Below are 18989 nucleotides of genomic sequence, written 5' to 3'. Positions count from 1 at the left end.
ATCCCAGCAGAGCAGTGGGGCACCCTAGGGGGGCACTGCAGGGGACTTCACCTAAAAGGTCCCAGGTACGCGTCTCACCGCTGCCCCGTTATCTTGTATGGTGAGTCCTCCAAAACCCACCAAAATACTACTGTACACAACTACAATAGCCCTGGACCATAACATCTGAGGCTCTCATAGAAACTGGTATGTAATATTTCTTTCACATCTTTGGAGGGTGGGAGGGGTCAGTGACCACTAGGGGAGTAAGGGGGGGGGGGTCACGCCTTAATCCCTCTTGTAGTCGATTGGTCATTTAAGGCACCTTGTTGTGACTTAGTTGTGATAAAAACAAAACATCTAAATTGTAGCCCTGGATATTTTTGTTCCGTTCCATTGTGGCAGAAAAACATCCGAGTGTTAGGAATGCCCAAAATCCCACCCCTTACACACTCCCTTGCATAGCAAAAATTTTTAAAAATGGGTTTCAAAACTAGCAATTTGGGCATTTTGTGCCACTTTTTAAATGCTTTCCTTTTTCAAAAATGAGTCCCATAATCACAAAAACTGACTGTTGGTGGTATATTTCATTCCTGGGTGTGACCATCTCCCAGAATAATCCCAGTGACTCTCTAACCCACAGGTGTGAGAAAATGAAGTTTCTGGAACCGGAGGTTGTTTCTACTGATCTGAAAATGGGTTTCCAACTGAGCTACCCTCAACAGCTGAAGAAATGGATTACAAAATTTGGAGGTGAGGAATTGGTCTATTTTTAATTTGTTTTTTCATCTTTAAAAAATGCTCTAGATGATTCCAGTAAAAATGTGCAGAAATAACTGTTCACCCCACAGTAGGACACAGTCCACCTTATTTTCGAACGAGAAGAGCGGCTATCTTCCGACACAAATCGGGAGATGGTCGACCATCTCCTAAATCCGGCGAAATCGGTATAATTGAAAGCCGATTTTCTGCGCTGTGATTGGCTGAGAGAGACCTGAAGGGGCATAATCAAAAGGGAGGGGCATCCAAGTAAGTGGAGCTGTGGCCAAGTGGTTAGAGCACCAGTCTTGTAATCTAGAGGTGGCCAGCCATATAAAAAAAAAAACAACTAGCATATTATCCAGTCAATATCACACTAATTATGCATTTTGTTTCTCATTATTATGGTTGCTTAAGGGGGGGGGGGGAGTGAAAAAGGGAATGGTTTGGGGTGGGAATATGATTGTTGTTTATGTGGAGGGGCGTAATTGAACAAAAACGTCTATCTCCATGGGCGTTTATCTCCGAGAACGGGTCCGTGAAGAGGCGGACCGAACCGTATTTTCGAAAAAAATGGACGTCCATGTTTTATTCGACAATTTGTGAGCTGGGCGTTTTTGTTTTTCAGTGATAATGGAAAATGAAAGCGCCCAGCTCAAAAACGAATAAATCCAAGGCATTTGTTCGTGGGAGGGGCCAGGATTCGTAGTGCACTGGTCCCCCTCACATGCCAGGACACCGACCGGGCACCCTAGGGGGCACTTTTACAAAAACACAAAAAAAATGTAAAACAGCTCCCAGGTGCATAGCACCCTTCCCTTGGGTGTTGAGCCCCCCAAATCCCCCTCAAGACCCACCGCCCACAAGTCTACACCATTACTATAGCCCTAAGGGGTGAAGGGGGGCACCTACATGTGGGTACAGTGGGTTTGGGGGGGTTGGACGACTAAGCTTTAAGCAGCACAATTGTAACAGGTAGGGGGGGAATGGGCCTGGGTCCACCTGCCTGAAGTCCACTGCACCCCCTAATAACTGCTCCAGTGACCTGCATACTGCTGCCAGGGAGGTGGGTATGACATTTGAGGGTGAAAATAAAAAGTTGTGAAACGGCATATTTTGTGGTGGGAGGGGGTTTGTGACCACTGGGGGAGTCAGGGGAGGTCATCCCCAATTCCCTCTGGTGGTAATCTGGTCATTTAGGGCACTTTTTGGGGCCTTATTCGTGGAAAAACAGGGTCCAGGAAAAGTGCCCTAAATTCTCGCTAAAAACGCATATTTTTCTTCCATTATCGGCGAAAGGCGCCCATCTCTGATCGCCCGATAACCACGTCCCAGTTCCGCCTTCACCACGCCTTCGGCACGCCCCCATCAACTTTGTCCGCATCTGCGACGGAGTGCAGTTGAAAACGTCCAAATTCGGCTTTCGATTATACCGCTTTATTCGTTTTTGTGAGATAAACGTCTATCTCCCGATTTGGGTCACAATATAGGCGTCTTTCTTTTTCTTTTTTTTTAACCATTTATTTTATTATTTTCATGTACAAACATGGCAGCAAGGAAAACATTTCTAATACAACCAAATCGCTAACCAAGAAAAAATTGTTTTCCATAACTGTTTCTCCTTCACCACGTCCGAACGTATTCTTTTAATCTCACCCTCTCCCTCTCCCTCTCCCCGTCCCTCCCTCCCTACTTCAGTGTCTCATAATTCTATCACAGCATTGTCTTTTCTCCGCTAATGTCCAGAGATGCGTTGTGAGGATTGCCATTGTTCATAAGATTTCCAGATTTTTTGATGCTGCATCAATCTACCTGTCCGCAGTGCAGTGAGTTTAGCCATCAGACCAATGTAGTCCAGTTTCTGCAGGACTCTCGAAAGACCCGGTAGCACGGGCTGTTTCCAAGCTGCTGCCAGGACCAGCTTGCTGGCCACAAACACCTGGCCGGCAAATTGATGTATTGAATTTCGAACTCCTGCAGGTTTGAAATGCAGCAAGCAGTGGTCCATTTTCATTGGGTAGCTCACCCCAGTGACCTCATGTAGGAATCTCAGTATCTCTCCCCAGTAGGCCTGGGCATGTCTACAGGTCCACCAGATGTGAGTCATATCACCTGTAGCGTCGCACTGTCGCCAGCATTTAGCTGAGCCAGTGCGAAACATTTTTACAATGCGATGTGGAGTGTAATACCAACTATATAATAATTTATGGCCATTTTCGACCATAGCGCTAGACACTGAAACTCTGAGCAGAGATCTAATTGCTAATTTCCATTGGGGAAACGTATATGATACCCCCATGGCATCACCCCATTTATTTAGATAGTGTTCTATTGGGTTGGTGTACAGAAGTAACGCTGCATAAAGTCGTGATATGCTACCCCTGCCTCCCCCCTTCATTAATCCATTCTCTACCTTTGTTTCTGCTAGGCTAAGTTCTCCTTTTGCCCGCCGGGTTAGAAAGTCTCGTACTTGGTAGTACTGGAAAGCCTGCAGAGGGGATAGCCCATGCTCTCTACGAAGCACTTCAAAGGATAGCGTCCCACCTTCCTCCCACATTTGGCCTAGTGTACGTAGTCCCATGTTCTCCCAACTGCAATAGGTTGTGTCCTCCCTGCCTGGCCCAAAATGAGGAGCAAATCTAAGATACATGTGGCGGAAGTATCTGCGCCCGGAAAAAAAGCGCTCTCGGACCTTACTCCAAGTGAGCAAGGGCCATTGTATCAATGGTGGGCACCGTTTTATTAATTCCTCTAACTCCTGTTTAGCCAGCCAGGGAATGGCCCTAAGCGGAAAAGGTCCCATCCAGCCCTGTTCTATCTGCGTCCCAATATTCCCTACATCCGTGAACCATGTGGCTATGGTCCTCAGGTGTGCTGCTTGGTAATATAGGGCAAAAGACGGGACCCCCATCCCCCCTCTCTCTTTAGATTGGTACATAACTTCCCTTCGGACACGCGGGGGTCTCTTTTTCTAGATGAAGGAGAATACCTTTCGCTGGAGGTTTCGTAGGAAACTATCAGGGATTGCAATTGGTAATGCCATAAAGAGATACAGTACCCTAGGGAGTATCACCATTTTTACTGCGCTGATTCTCCCAACCCAGGACAGTTGCAGCCATCCCACCTTTGTAGGTCTTGGAAGAGTTTTCGTAGCGTCTCAGGGAAGTTAACTTGAAAAAGCTCATCAATGTTTCTCGGCATATTTACCCCGAGATATCTGATATAGCGCGTGGCCCATCGAAATGGGGCAACCTGTTGCAGTCGGGCTTTTTGCTCAGTAGAGATATTTATATCTAATGCCTCAGATTTGTCTAGATTAATTTTGAAACCCGAGACTCTCCCATAAGCATATAGTATTTCTAGCACTCTTGGGAAGGAGGTCTCAGGATCTCTCAGCATTAACAGAATGTCGTCAGCGAAGAGGAGTGTCCGTGTCTCTAGGCCTCCCAACCGTGGGCCTCTAATATCAGGATGTGCTCGAAGTCGTATCGCAAGTGGCTCCATTACGATGGCAAAGAGCAAGGGGGATAACGCACACCCTTGTCTTGTCCCCCTATGAAGGAGGAAGGGTTCTGTAAGCCTACCATTTAATCGTATTGAGGCTGTGGGAGTCTTATAGATTAGGTGGAGCCAGTTGATGAATCGCCCCGAAAATCCCATTTTAACTAACTCTCCGAATAGAAAGGCCCAACTCACTCTATCAAACGCCTTTTCAGCGTCAAGTGACAGGATGCATAGAGGGGACCGTGTGTCCTGTGCGTGGTAAATCATGTGTAGGGCTCATCGAATGTTATCAAACATCTGTCTCCCATGCACAAATCCCGCCTGGTCTTCGTGGATGAGAGAAGGTAGACATTTCTGTACCCGTGTTGCCAGAATTTTTGTAAAGATTTTATAGTCTACCCCTAAGAGAGAGATTGGCCTGTATGATCCGCAAAGCTGGGGGTCTTTCCCGGGTTTATGAATAACCGTTATGTTGGCCAGGTTCCACGTGGGCGGGAGCCCCGAGCTAGTCTCCAGTGAGTTAAATACCCTTAACATCAAAGGGGCTAACAGTTTCCCGAATGTTTTGTAGAACTTATTGGTAAAGCCGTCAGGGCCTGGTGCTTTTCCTGTAGGTAGCCCTTTTATAGTGCAAGCAATGTCATCCAACTCAATAGGCTGTGACAACCTCTGGACATCATTACTTGCCAATTTGGGGAGCTCCTCACCCTCTAGGTAAGCCTCCATCTCTATATCAGTTATTTCTTCCCCTCTAGCATACAGTGTGCCATAATAGTCTGTAAATGCCTCTTCTATATAATCAGGGTCTGTATGGATCTCTCCCCCCTCATCTCTCAAACTCGCGATCGTATTGCGGGTTGCCTGCTGTTTGAGTTTATAGGCTAGCAGGCGGCTAGCCTTATTACCAAATTCATAATGGGACTGCTGGGCTCTCTGTAGATCCTCGGCTAGATCCGCAAGCTCTAGATCACAAATTTGATTCCGGAGCCGACGTATCTCGTCCATAATTGTCTGCGAGTCACTCAAACTGTCCCGATGAAGTTTGGATTCCTCCTGCTCTAATTGACTCCGGAGTGTAGCCTCCTTGGACATTCTCTGCTTTCTAACATGTGCCTTAAGCGCTATTAAGTGGCCTCTCATGGTTGCTTTAAATCCCTCCCAAACTGTAATGGGTGAGACCTCTCCATTATCATTGAACTGGATATATTCATTAATATTTTTTTCTATACTTGCAACATTAAGCGGATCTTGTAAGAGAGCATCATCTAAGCGCCACTCCTTCCTCCCTCTTCGGGCTTTGGGCAGCATCAATTGCATCAGTACTGGGGAATGGTCTGACCAGGTTTTGGGCAGTATCTGGTGGGTTCCCATCTTTCCTGCTACTGATATTTCCCCTAGCCAAAAATCTATCCGGGAAAACGACTGGTGGACTGCAGAGTAGTATGTGTAAGTTCGCTCTTGTGGATATAGCTGGCGCCACAAATCTATTAAATGCCAATGGGCAATAAATTCTTGCAGTCGTATTCTATCTCTATGACCATAATGTATGTTACCCAAAGAGTTATCGAGGCGAGGCTGTAAGGTAAGGTTGAAGTCTCCCCCGACTATTAGAGAGCCCTCTATGTGTTGTTGAATGACCTGATCTAGTTCAGAAAAAAATCCCTCTTGCTGCATATTGGGGCCGTAAACATTCACTATAGTGTAAACCTGCCCCATTAATGAGAAAATCACTAGGAGGTATCTGCCTCGTTTATCCCTGACCACTTTTGAAATATTCCATGATTTATCTCCCGCGAATGCTATGAGCACTCCCTTACTCTTCGTATTATCCCCATTGGACGCAAAATATATAATTGGAAACTTTTTATGGCGACACAGGTATTCAGATTTGGGCAATAGATGGGTTTCCTGCACCAGGACCACGTCCGCCCGAAGGCGAAGCATTTCTCTAAACAGGAGTTGCCGCTTCCTTGGGATATTCAGCCCTCTCACATTGAGCAGCAATAAATTAAGTTTAGACATATTTCCTCTTAATATATCTTTCCATAGCATTCTGGACTTTTAGCTGGCTCCTCATTTTCTGCCATCCCTGTTGGGCCTGTCCCCTAATTTCTCTGAAGTAGGTCTTCCCACCCTTCCCCCCCTGTCTCCACCCCTCCTCCCACCCACCCCCCTGATTTTTAAAGCTGCCCCTGTGAACCATCAAGGGCATCTAGGAAAGGAGTGTGAACTAAGTGTACGTCATGTCAAGACCCCGCTAGCACTCATATAATATAAACAATCAAAGCCCCATATTGGTTTTAAGTCACATAACATTCTTATTAAACCGTTTAACTTTGTAACAATCGAACTTGATAAACATAGTGCCAACACATTGAGGTATCGCTCCTGACCACATCACATAGTCATCCAGAACTGTACCTGTGCCTCTCAACAGTGCAACAAGCACCTTGATGATCTGTAGCCTGAAATCTCTGCCAGGGCAAATCCGCCTCTCTGAGAGGCGTAAACAGATGGGATATCCTGTCTCCGAATCTGGCTCCCTTCAGGAGACTTTAGTTGCCGACTGCTGGCGCTTCAAACGTTTCTGGCCATTTCCCACTCGTTGCCATTTTGGTGGTATCATCCACGCTGTGCCTTGCTTCGCTGTTACTCCTAAGTTAGATGCCTCACCCGTATCTTCTTCTGGCAGAATCTCCTTCGCCTCTGAGAGTGATCTTATTTGCTGCATCTTTCCCTCTTTATAAAATACTAGGGTGAAGGGGTGCCTCCATTTGTATCGGATTCCAAGTTCCTGAAGGCGTCTGGTGACCGGTCTAAGATCTGCTCTGCGTTTTAGAGTAGTGGCCGCAAGATCTTGATATATTTCTACTGCATATGTGTCCCAGATAAAGTTTGGAGTCTGCCGTGCCGCTTTTGCCACTTGTTCTTTCAACTTATAGTCTCTAAAGCAAACTATTATGTCCTTTGGGAGGTTAGCCCGCGGGGATCCGAACGCTCGGTGGGCCCGTTCTAGTTGGATCGAAGCTGGGTCCATCACTGTGCCTCCCACCGCCAGGAGCTCGCTCACCAATTTTTGGACCGTGGATTCGCAGTCAAGGTAGGCAGGGGATTCCTGTAGCCCTCTAAACCGCAAATTGCACCTACGGCTCCGATTATCCAGGTCCTCCAGCTTGTCTAAGACCTGATGGTGTGCCGATTCAGTTGCCGTGGTTCGCTGGTCCAGGGCCTCGATCGTCTCTGACTGGGCATCCAATCTAGTCTCCACTTCCTCTATTCTGGACCCCAGCTCTCGTATTTCGCCTTTTAAGTCAGCTCCCATTGTTACCAGATCATTGCGCATTGCTTTTAGATCTGCTCTGATTTCTTGGAGCCATTGCTGCCATTCGGGCCCCATTTCCTCCGGTCTGTGCTAGCCTCTGCTTCCATCGGAGGTGTTGTCTCGCTGGGAGACACCGGCTGCTCTCGCTCCTGGCGGTTTTGCTGTGCGGCCGCCATTTTGTTTTTTCCCCCTCGCGGCTCCGAGGAGTATGCAAAGCGGGTGAAATCTACCTTCCTCGCCTCTTCCCGCATCAAAATCGCCTTCAGCCGCTGTCACTTGGGTCTCCACTCTCCGATGGCGCTTAATACGCTTTCCAGAGCGGGCTTTTGATCGTTTAATCGCTACGAGTCATGCGGAGCTCAGCTCTTAAGCGACCATGCCGCTCGATGACGTCACTTCCTCCCCGCGTCTTTCTTTTTCAATTATAAGCTGGATAGTAACATAGTAGATGACGGCATAAAAAGACCTGCATGGTCCATCTAGTCTGCCCCACAATTTAAACTCATATGTGCTACTTCATGTGAACTACCTGATCTTGATTTGTTTGCCATTTTCAGGGCACAGACCGTAGAAGTCTGGCCAGAACAAGACCCACCTCCCAACCACCAGCCCCGCCTCCCCCCACCGGCTCTGCCACCCAATCTCGGCTAAGCTTCTGAGGATCCATTCCTTCTGAACAGGATTCTTTTATGTTTATCCCACGCATTTTTGAATTCTGTTACCGTTTTCATCTCCACCACCTCCCGCAGGAGGGCATTCCAAGCATCCACCACTCTCTCCGTGAAAAAATGCTTCCTGACATTTTTCCTTATTCTGCCCCCCTTCATCTCATTTCATGTCCTCTCGTTCTACCGCCTTCCCATCTCCGGAAAAGGTTCGTTTGCAGATTAATACCTTTCAAATATTTGAACGTGTGTATCATATCACCCCTGTTTCTCCTTTCCTCCAGAGTATACATGTTTAGTTCAGCAAGTCTCTCCTCATACGTCTTGTAACGCAAATCCCTTACCATTCTCGTAGCTTTTCTTTGCACCGCTTCAATTCTTTTTACATCCTTAGCAAGATACGGCCTCCAAAACTGAACACAATACTCCAGGTGGGGCCTCACCAACGACTTGTACAGGGATACGCAGCAGAAAATGTGTTATACTCTTATGTATGAATGTATTTATAAGATCATTCAGGGACATTTTGATAATTTAAAATCTCTAACATTTCTCTCTCTCTCTCTTGTTTTTTTACATATCACATCATGCAGTATTTGGTAAGTTTGTTCATTTAGTAACATATGTATTTTAGAGGTGGGCAATTAATGTGTTAATAACACTATTTGGGCCCCTTTTACTAAGGGTGTATCAGGCGGTAATCGGGCAGTGTCGCATCTAAGTGGGTGGCAGTAAGGGCTGCTCCCCAGATGGCCGTGTGGCAAAAAACACACAGCGAAGGCAGCACAGGCCTCCTTGGGTTGCATCTTGGTAAAAGGCTCCCTTAAAGCATTAATGTTTTAACACATACCATGTTTTTTAATTCTGCCTGTTTTTTTTTTTTTTTAAACTCTGATCCACCCCTCCCCCATGCTTACCTCTACAGCAGGGCTCAGGATTTTTTCTCCTTCTCGGAGCTGCCTCAAACTCCTCTCCCCCTGCATGGACAGGCTCTGCAGACACTTGAGCTGCATGGTTCAGGAAAGTGGGGAAGGTCTTGTGAGACTTGAAACCGCAAGTCTTCCCCAACTTCCTCCACTCCCTGACTCAAGTATCTTCAGAGCCTGACCCCTGTGCAGGGGAAGACGAGGAGTTTGGGGCAATGCTGAGCACGAACTGTACAGGTAAATGCGGGTGGTGGGGAAGAGAAACTTGGTGAAGGCTGGGCATTGGGGCATGAGAACAACTGGGTGAAGGCTGTTTGAAACTTTATTCTTTAATGCCCAAAATGCTGTGATTAAAATTTTTCATCACACGATTAATCACAATTAAAAATGTAATCATTGTCCACCCCTAAAATTCTGTGATTAAGCGCACTTAATTGCATGTTTAAAAGTTTTAATCATTGTCCACCTCTAATATATTTTTTATATCATTTTACTTATTTCTCTTCTCTGAGATCTGATCATTGTTCATCTTTATTTTAATGCAGATTGGTGGATGGAATTTGGCAGATATACAGGTAACTGAATCTGATATACAATAAGTATACCAAACCACCAAGTTTCCTAGAGCGGCCAAGAGGTTAGGCGCGTTAGCGTTTTCAATGTGTGTTAATATGTACGAGCATTAACCGTCTATGTGCCTACAATATCCCTATTTGCGCTTACACGCTAATTGTGGGCTCGTTAAAAATGCTAACGCACCTTAGTAAACTGTTTCCATCTGAATGATAGTCTGCTTCTGGAAATGGCCGCTAAGCATCCAGGGGGTGAGTTACAATTTTCATGTACCGATCGTAAGAGAAAGAAACATGTGATGTGTCTTGGTGACAAAATAGGTGTGTTGGATATGCTCCATTCCAGCATGTCTGTTTCTGCCGTTGGCCACACATTAAAATTTAATGAGTCAGCTGATCCATCCAGCAAAAAAAGGAAGAGATTCAGTGGTCTGTTTGAGAAGCAGAACCAGAAAGTTCCAAAACTACATCTGTGCTTCGTGTGCTTCATGGTGGATACTTGGAATGCCCTCCCGCGGGAGGTGGTGGAGATGAAAACGGTAACAGAATTCAAACATGCGTGGGATAAACATAAAGGAATCCTGTTCAGAAGGAATGGATCCTTGGGAGCTTAACCGAGTTTGGGAGGCGGGGCTAGTGGTTGGGAGGCGGGGATGGTGCTGGGCAGACTTATACGGTCTGTGCCCTGAAGAGGACAGGTACAAATAAAAAGTAGCACATATGAATTTATCTTATTGGGCAGACTGGATGGACCGTGCAGGTCTTTTTCTGCCGTCATCTACTATGTTACTATGTGTTGAGTCAGTAGGAAAGATGGAAAAGTGGTTACATTTGTGCATAATGCAAATGGTGGCTTACAAAATAAAAGTGCACAGTGGACAGGATTGCTGTGAAGATCAAAGCCAAACAGATTTATAAATACGACACCCAGAGTCATGAAAACGTGAAACCCTTTTCTGCAAGTTCTGGCTGCTTGCGCGTTTAAAAGAGATATGCGCTTAAAGAAAGTAAGCCTTTGTGGCGAGACAGGTTCAGCTGACAACGAAGCTGCAGAAGAATTTAAAACATCACTGCTAAGTGTGATAGAAAAAAAGGGTTATGTGCCAGAGCAGGTCTTCAATATCGATGAGACTGGATTGTTTTACAAACAGGCTGGCAAATGGACAGATATAACGAAAATGGCAGCCAAAGCCCCTGGTTTTAAGGCATTTAAAGATCATGTTACCGTGTTGTTGTGCACCAATGCCAAAGGTGATTTCAAATGCAGGCCTCTGTACAGAGCCCAAAATCCTCGTGCACCTAAAGGAAAGAATCTGAATTATTTTTTTTAATTTTTGTTACATTTGTACCCCGTGCTTTCCCACTCATGGCAGGCTCAATGCGGCTTACATATTGTATACAGGTACTTATTTGTACCTGTATACAATATGCCAGTCCATTGGAGATGGAACTACAAAGCTTGGATGATTTCCAACAACTGTTTCGTTCCAGAAGTTGAACGGTATCTCCACTGTAAGAACCTTGCCTTCAAGGTACTGCTGATTTTGGATAATGCACCAGTTCACTGTCGTGCAGACCTAGAAAATGCACAGCCCAATAATGTGGTTCTCTTCATTCCCCCGAACAGAACCATCATCCAGACCCTTGATCAGGCAATAATAAAGGCTTTCCAGTGCCACTACAAGTGGGAGCTTTACAGCAAGGCCTATGAAGCTGTAGATGCAGACAAGGAAGCCATCATGCTAGACTACTGGAAGACAGTGGCAATAATACTACGTTGGGATAGCCTGGGATTGCGTCACACAGCCTACTATAAACAATATTTGGAAAAAAAACTTGGTCAGACTGCATAATGGACTTTGAGGGATTTGAAGGTGTAGCAGAATACATGAGTATAAATGTGGTTCTACGCAGTGCATCTACCCGTAGACGAGACTCTGATTTCACTGTTCAAAACTCCCCTTTTTATTAGGTTTTTTCAGAGCCATGCCCAGAGTCTCTTTCTCAGGGGGAGCTGGGTCTCAGGGGAGGTGAGAGCCCAGCATGCCTGTTCAGAATTGTTATAAATTGTTTTGAGAGTACAGGGACGATGGCTGAGTTGGGGAGGGGAAACAGAGATTAACCTAATTGGCTTCAGCATTTTGATGTGATCCCATCTCCTGTTTTTATCCAACCTCGTTGGTATGAATAGACTCATTCCAGTAGGGAACACTGAAAATCTGATATCCAATGAGATAAGTCCAATCTGAGACAAGAAGGTGATAATAGCCAATAGCAGAGCATCTGCCATAGAAAAAGTGATTGACTGAAGAACCAGCAAATGAGGGTTAGAGGTAGGTGCAGGAGAAGCCAATGAAGGTTAGAGCCAGGTGTGTGAGGAGCCAATGAGGGTTAGTGGGTGGGTGTCTGATAAGCTAATGAGAAGTGTTTGCTCATGTTTATTAATGTGTCTTTTCTCTGCAGTAAATGTGACTCTGGATCCTGAAACTGCTGTTCCTGATCTCGTCCTGTCTGAAGATGGGAAAAGTGTCAGAAGTGGAAAAACAAGACAGAAAGTGCCGGACACTCCTCAGAGATTTGTTACTTATCCCATTGTGCTGGGGAGAGAGGGCTTCACCTCAGGGAGACATTATTGGGAGGTGGAGGTGGGGGATGTGAGGGACTGGACATTGGGAGTGTGTGAAGACTCTGTGAGGAGGAAGGGTTTGGTCACACTGTCACCTGGGGAAGGATTCTGGACACTGGGGCTGTGGAATAATCAGGGATGCTGGGCCCTCACCTCCCCTCAGACCTCTCTCCCCCTGAGTGAGATCCCCCAGGCAGTGGGGATTCTGCTGGACTATGAGGCAGGAAAGGTCTCGTTTTATGATGCAGGTGATAAATCTCATCTCTTCACCTTCACTGACACCTTCACAGGGAAACTCCGACCTTTCTTCTACCTCTATGTAGGAGATATGAGAATCCGCCAGGTTCCATCCTGGAATTAAACAGCAGGACTCAGGATTAACATTCCCAGACTCTCTCTCTCTGCTTGACAATTTGTGGTTATATTACCAAAGTCTTATATACAGTCATCAGAAAATACAAATAAATCTGGGAAGCTCTGTTGCTCTTCCTTATATCATAAAATCCAACTTCTTTCCTGATATATTTCCTTAATCTGAAGTCTCTGGCAGGAGTGTGAGAGGTGGAAGATTTTACAGATTTGTATTAAACATGTTCAAACCAATCACTGCTACAGAAATATTATAGTTTGAGGATTTCTTTCTTTACTGTACAGATCAGACCCTGTGAATGTGAGGTGAGGTTTCAGTTTAACAGAGATGGGATTAGAACCTATAAATGTAAAGAGGGTTTTCAATGACATAGTGAAAGCAACAGATGGTATAGGATATTGTGAATAAATAGTGAATAACACAAAAATCTACTGATCTATCAATAACCATGAGGTATGTTAAGTGAAACTGTAAGCTCAGTAGGGCAGGGACTCATTGCACTTCTATGTAATCTGTCTTTTATGATCTGTCATAAATACTACAATGACAATACAAGTATCCTATATAATAATTCTCACCTCCAACGTTCTAATGTGCCTGGTACCGTGGCTCCCTCGGAGGTGGTCTGCTAGGCAGTTTAGAATGCACTGACGTCACTTTCCACTGCGACTGTCCCTGCTGCCTTTAAACATGCTGTGGTCACACCTCTCCTTAAGAAGCCTTCACTTGACCCTACTTGTCCCTCTAATTACCGACCCATCTCCCTCCTTCCTTTTCTCTCCAAATTACTTGAGCGTGCTGTTCACCGCCGCTGCCTTGATTTTCTCTCCTCACATGCTATTCTTGACCCATTACAATCTGGTTTTCGCCCTCTCCACTCAACCGAAACTGCGCTTACTAAAGTCTCCAATGACCTATTACTGGCTAAATCCAGAGGTCAATATTCCATCCTCATTCTTCATGATCTTTACTACTACTACTACTTAACATTTCTAGAGCGCTACTAGGGTTACGCAGCGCTGTACAATTTAACAAAGAGAGACAGTCCCTGCTCAAAGAGCTTACAATCTAATAGACAAGTGAACGGTCGGTCCGATCGGGGCAGTCAAATTGGGGCAGTCTGGATTCACTGAACGGTAAGGGTTAGGTGCCGAACGCAGCATTGAAGAGGTGGGCTTTAAGCAAAGACTTGAAGATGGGCAGGGAGGGGGCTTGGCGTAAGGGTTCAGGAAGGTTGTTCCAAGCATAGGGTGAGGCGAGGCAGAATGAGCGGAGCCTGGAGTTGGCGGTGGTGGAGAAGGGTACTGAGAGGAGGGATTTATCCTGTGAACGGAGGTTACGGGCGGGAACGTAAGGGGAGATGAGGGTAGAGAGGTAGTGAGGGGCAGCAGACTGAGTGCATTTGTAGGTAAGAAGGAGAAGCTTGAATTGAATGCGGTATCTGATCGGAAGCCAGTGAAGTGACCTGAGGAGAGGGGTGATATGAGTATATCGGTTCTGGCGGAATATGAGACGTGCAGCAGAGTTCTGAACAGACTGAAGGGGGGATAGATGGCTAAGTGGGAGGCCGGTGAGGAGTAAGTTGCAGTAGTCCAGGCGAGAGGTAATGAGAGCGTGGACGAGAGTTCGGGTGGTGTGTTCAGAGAGGAAAGGGCGAATTTTGCTGATGTTAAAGAGGAAGAAGCGACAGGTCTTGGCTATCTGCTGGATATGCGCAGAGAAGGAAAGAGAGGAGTCAAAGATGACTCCGAGGTTGCGGGCAGATGAGACGGGGAGGATGAGGGTGTTATCAACTGAGATAGAAAGTGGAGGAAGAGGAGAAGTGGGTTTTGGTGGAAAGACGATAAGCTCGGTCTTGGACATGTTCAGTTTCAGGTGGCGGTTGGACATCCAGGCAGCAATGTCGGATAAGCAGGCCGATACCTTTGCCTGGGTCTCCGCGGTGATGTCTGGTGTGGAGAGATACAGTTGGGTGTCATCAGCATAGAGATGATACTGGAAACCATGAGATGAGATCAGGGAGCCCAGGGAAGAGGTGTAGATTGAGAAGAGAAGGGGTCCAAGGACCGATCCCTGGGGAACACCAACAGATAAGGGGATGGGGGTGGAGGAAGATCCATGAGAGTGAACTTTGAAGGTGCGGTGGGAGAGATAGGAGGAGAACCAGGATCTTTCCGCTGCTTTTGACACTGTCGATCACAGCATACTTCTCGATACCCTGTCCTCACTTGGATTCCAGGGCTCTGTCCTTTCCTGGTTCTCTTCCTACCTCTCCCTCCGCACCTTTAGTGTTCACTCTGGTGGATCCTCTTCTACTTCTATCCCTCTGCCTGTCGGCGTACCTCAGGGTTCTGTTCTTGGTCCCCTCCTCTTTTCTATCTACACTTCTTCCCTTGGTTCATTAATCTCATCCCATGGCTTTTCCTACCACCTCTATGCTGATGACTCCCAAATCTACCTTTCTACCCCTGATATCTCACCTTGCATCCAAACCAAAGTTTCAGCGTGCTTGTCTGACATTGCTGCCTGGATGTCTCAACGCCACCTGAAATTAAATATGACCAAAACCGAGCTTCTCATTTTCCCCCCCAAACCCACCTCCCCGCTCCCCCCGTTTTCTATTTCTGTTGATGGCTCTCTCATTCTCCCTGTCTCCTCAGCTCGAAACCTTGGGGTCATCTTTGACTCTTCTCTCTCCTTCTCTGCTCATATCCAGCAGACCGCCAAGACCTGTCGTTTCTTTCTTTACAACATCCGTAAAATCCGCCCCTTTCTTTCCGAGCACTCTACCAAAACCCTCATCCACACCCTTGTCACCTCTCGTTTAGACTACTGCAATCTGCTTCTTGCTGGCCTCCCACTTAGTCACCTCTCCCCTCTCCAGTCGGTTCAAAACTCTGCTGCCCGTCTCATCTTCCGCCAGGGTCGCTTTACTCATACTACCCCTCTCCTCAAGACCCTTCACTGGCTCCCTATCCGTTTTCGCATCCTGTTCAAACTTCTTCTACTAACCTATAAATGTATTCACTCTGCTGCTCCCCAGTATCTCTCCACACTCGTCCTTCCCTACACCCCTTCCCGTGCACTCCGCTCCATGGATAAATCCTTCTTATCTGTTCCCTTCTCCACTACTGCCAACTCCAGACTTCGCGCCTTCTGTCTCGCTGCACCCTACGCCTGGAATAAACTTCCTGAGCCCCTACGTCTTGCCCCATCCTTGGCCACCTTTAAATCTAGACTGAAAGCCCACCTCTTTAACATTGCTTTTGACTCGTAACCACTTGTAACCACTCGCCTCCACCTACCCTCCTCTCTTCCTTCCCGTTCACATTAATTGATTTGATTTGCTTACTTTATTTATTTTTTGTCTATTAGATTGTAAGCTCTTTGAGCAGGGACTGTCTTTCTTCTATGTTTGTGCAGCGCTGCATATGCCTTGTAGCGCTATAGAAATGCTAAATAGTAGTGGTAGTAGTAGTACAGTTTAACAATGAAGGACGTTGTTAAACTGTGAAAACTGCTTACAGTATGCAGCGATCACCAGCCATAACCCAGCGCTGCACAAATCTTTTTGAAGGTTAAACAAAGAGGTGCAATAGACTGGAGTGGAAGTGAGTCTAATCTCTGTTTCCAAAATAGGTGGGGAAATGTGGGATACAAGTGCAATAAAATAAATAAATAAATTTACTTATCTCTGTTTGCACTCCCCCACGCGGCCGTCATTGCCATACACTCGAAAAACAGCAAGCGAACCTATGAGCTGCTGCAAGGAGGTTTAATAGACAAGAGTGGAAGTGAACCTATCTAGTCCACTGTAAGCAAGGAAGCCAATTTGGTTAATCTCTGTTTCCACTCCCCCACGCGGCCGTCATTGCCATACACTCAAATCCCAGCAAGCGAACCTATGAGCTGCTGCTAGACAAGAGTGGAAGTGAACCTATCTAGTCCACTGTAAGCAAGGAAGCCAATTTGGTTAATCTCTGTTTCCACTCCCCCACGCGGCCGTCATTGCCATACACTCAAATCCCAGCAAGCGAACCTATGAGCTGCTGCAAGGAGGTTTAATAGACAAGAGTGGAAGTGAACCTATCTAGTCCACTGTAAGCAAGGAAGCCAATTTGGTTAATCTCTGTTTTCACTCCCCCACGCGGCCGTCATTGCCATACACTCGAAAAACAGCAAGCGAACCTATGAGCTGCTGCAAGGAGATTTAATAGACAAGAGTGGAAGTGAACCTATCCAGTCCACTGTAAGCAAGGAAGCCAATTTGGTTAATCTCTGTTTCCACTCCCCCACGCGGCCGTCATTGCCATACACTCAAATCCCAGCAAGCGAACCTATGAGCTGCAGCAAGGAGGTTTAATAGACAAGAGTGGAAGTGAACCTATCTAGTCCACTGTAAGCAAGGAAGCCAATTTGGTTAATCTCTGTTTCCACTCCCCCACGCGGCCGTCATTGCCATACACTCAAATCCCAGCAAGCGAACCTATGAGCTGCTGCAAGGAGATTTAATAGACAAGAGTGGAAGTGAACCTATCCAGTCCACTGTAAGCAAGGAAGCCAATTTGGTTAATCTCTGTTTCCACTCCCCCGCGCGGCCGTCGTTGCCAAACACTCAAATCACAGCAAGCAAACCTATGAGCTGCTGCAAGGAGGTTTAATTGACAAGAGAGGAAGTGAGCCTATCTAGTCCACTGTAAGCAAGGAAGCCAATTTGGTTAATCTCTGTTTCCACTCCCCCACGCGGCCGTCATTGCCATACACTCGAAAAACAGCAAGCGAACCTATGAGCTGCTGCAAGGAGGTTTAATAGACAAGAGTGGAAGTGAACCTATCTAGTCCACTGTAAGCAAGGAAGCCAATTTGGTTAATCTCTGTTTCCACTCCCCCACGCGGCCGTCATTGCCATACACTCGAAAAACAGCAAGCGAACCTATGAGCTGCTGCAAGGAGGTTTAATAGACAAGAGTGGAAGTGAACCTATCTAGTCCACTGTAAGCAAGGAAGCCAATTTGGTTAATCTCTGTTTCCACTCCCCCATGCGGCCGTCATTGCCATACACTCAAATCCCAGCAAGCGAACCTATGAGCTGCTGCAAGGAGGTTTAATAGACAAGAGTGGAAGTGAACCTATCTAGTCCACTGTAAGCAAGGAAGCCAATTTGGTTAATCTCTGTTTCCACTCCCCCACGCGGCCGTCATTGCCATACACTCAAATCCCAGCAAGCGAACCTATGAGCTGCTGCAAGGAGGTTTAATAGACAAGAGTGGAAGTGAACCTATCTAGTCCACTGTAAGCAAGGAAGCCAATTTGGTTAATCTCTGTTTCCACTCCCCCACGTGGCCGTCATTGCCATACACTCGAAAAACAGCAAGCGAACCTATGAGCTGCTGCAAGGAGGTTTAATAGACAAGAGTGGAAGTGAACCTATCTAGTCCACTGTAAGCAAGGAAGCCAATTTGGTTAATCTCTGTTTCCACTCCCCCACGCGGTCGTCATTGCCATACACTCAAATCCCAGCAAGCGAACCTATGAGCTGCTAGAAGGAGGTTTAATAGACAAGAGTGGAAGTGAACCTATCTAGTCCACTGTAAGCAAGGAAGCCAATTTGGTTAATCTCTGTTTCCACTCCCCCACGCGGCCGTCATTGCCATACACTCGAAAAACAGCAAGCGAACCTATGAGCTGCTGCAAGGAGGTTTAATAGACAAGAGTGGAAGTGAACCTATCTAGTCCACTGTAAGCAAGGAAGCCAATTGGGTTAATCTCTGTTTCCACTCCCCCACGCGGCTGTCATTGCCATACACTCGAAAAACAGCAAGCGAACCTATGAGCTGCTGCAAGGAGGTTTAATAGACAAGAGTGGAAGTGAACCTATCTAGTCCACTGTAAGCAAGGAAGCCAATTTGGTTAATCTCTGTTTCCACTCCCCCATGCGGCCGTCATTGCCATACACTCAAATCCCAGCAAGCGAACCTATGAGCTGCTGCAAGGAGGTTTAATAGACAAGAGTGGAAGTGAACCTATCTAGTCCACTGTAAGCAAGGAAGCCAATTTGGTTAATCTCTGTTTCCACTCCCCCACGTGGCCGTCATTGCCATACACTCAAATCCCAGCAAGCGAACCTATGAGCTGCTGCAAGGAGGTTTAATAGACCACCCAGCTCTGCCTCTAACCTTCATTGGCTACTCCTGCACCTACCTCTAACTCTCATTTGCTGGTTCTTCAGTCAATCACTTTTTCTATGACAGGAGCTCTGCTATTGG

General features: G+C 46.5%; 2 protein-coding genes across 15 annotated transcripts in view; one reads left to right on the top strand and one right to left on the bottom strand.

Moving 5' to 3' along the window:
- LOC115459511 (E3 ubiquitin-protein ligase TRIM39-like) overlaps positions 1-12819 on the top strand; it is a 601987-nt gene extending 589168 nt beyond the window's left edge. For 2 of the 6 annotated variants that reach the window (XM_030189322.1, XM_030189326.1), the window contains exons 5-8: positions 623-732; positions 8823-8828; positions 9701-9730; positions 12191-12819. In XM_030189322.1, the coding sequence (XP_030045182.1) occupies positions 623-732; positions 8823-8828; positions 9701-9730; positions 12191-12714 (670 nt within the window). In that variant the 3' untranslated portion in view covers positions 12715-12819. The remainder of the gene's footprint in view (positions 1-622; positions 733-8822; positions 8829-9700; positions 9731-12190) is intronic. The other 4 variants (XM_030189325.1, XM_030189327.1, XM_030189323.1 and 1 more) reach the window with 3 other exon arrangements.
- Positions 1-18989, bottom strand: part of LOC115459508 (E3 ubiquitin-protein ligase TRIM39-like) — a 675517-nt gene that overhangs the window by 617146 nt on the left and 39382 nt on the right. The window lies entirely within an intron of this gene.

Source organism: Microcaecilia unicolor, unplaced genomic scaffold, assembly GCF_901765095.1.
Source record: "Microcaecilia unicolor unplaced genomic scaffold, aMicUni1.1, whole genome shotgun sequence".
NCBI classification, from domain to species: Eukaryota; Metazoa; Chordata; class Amphibia; order Gymnophiona; family Siphonopidae; genus Microcaecilia; species Microcaecilia unicolor.
This window is presented reverse-complemented; position numbering and strand designations above follow the sequence as displayed.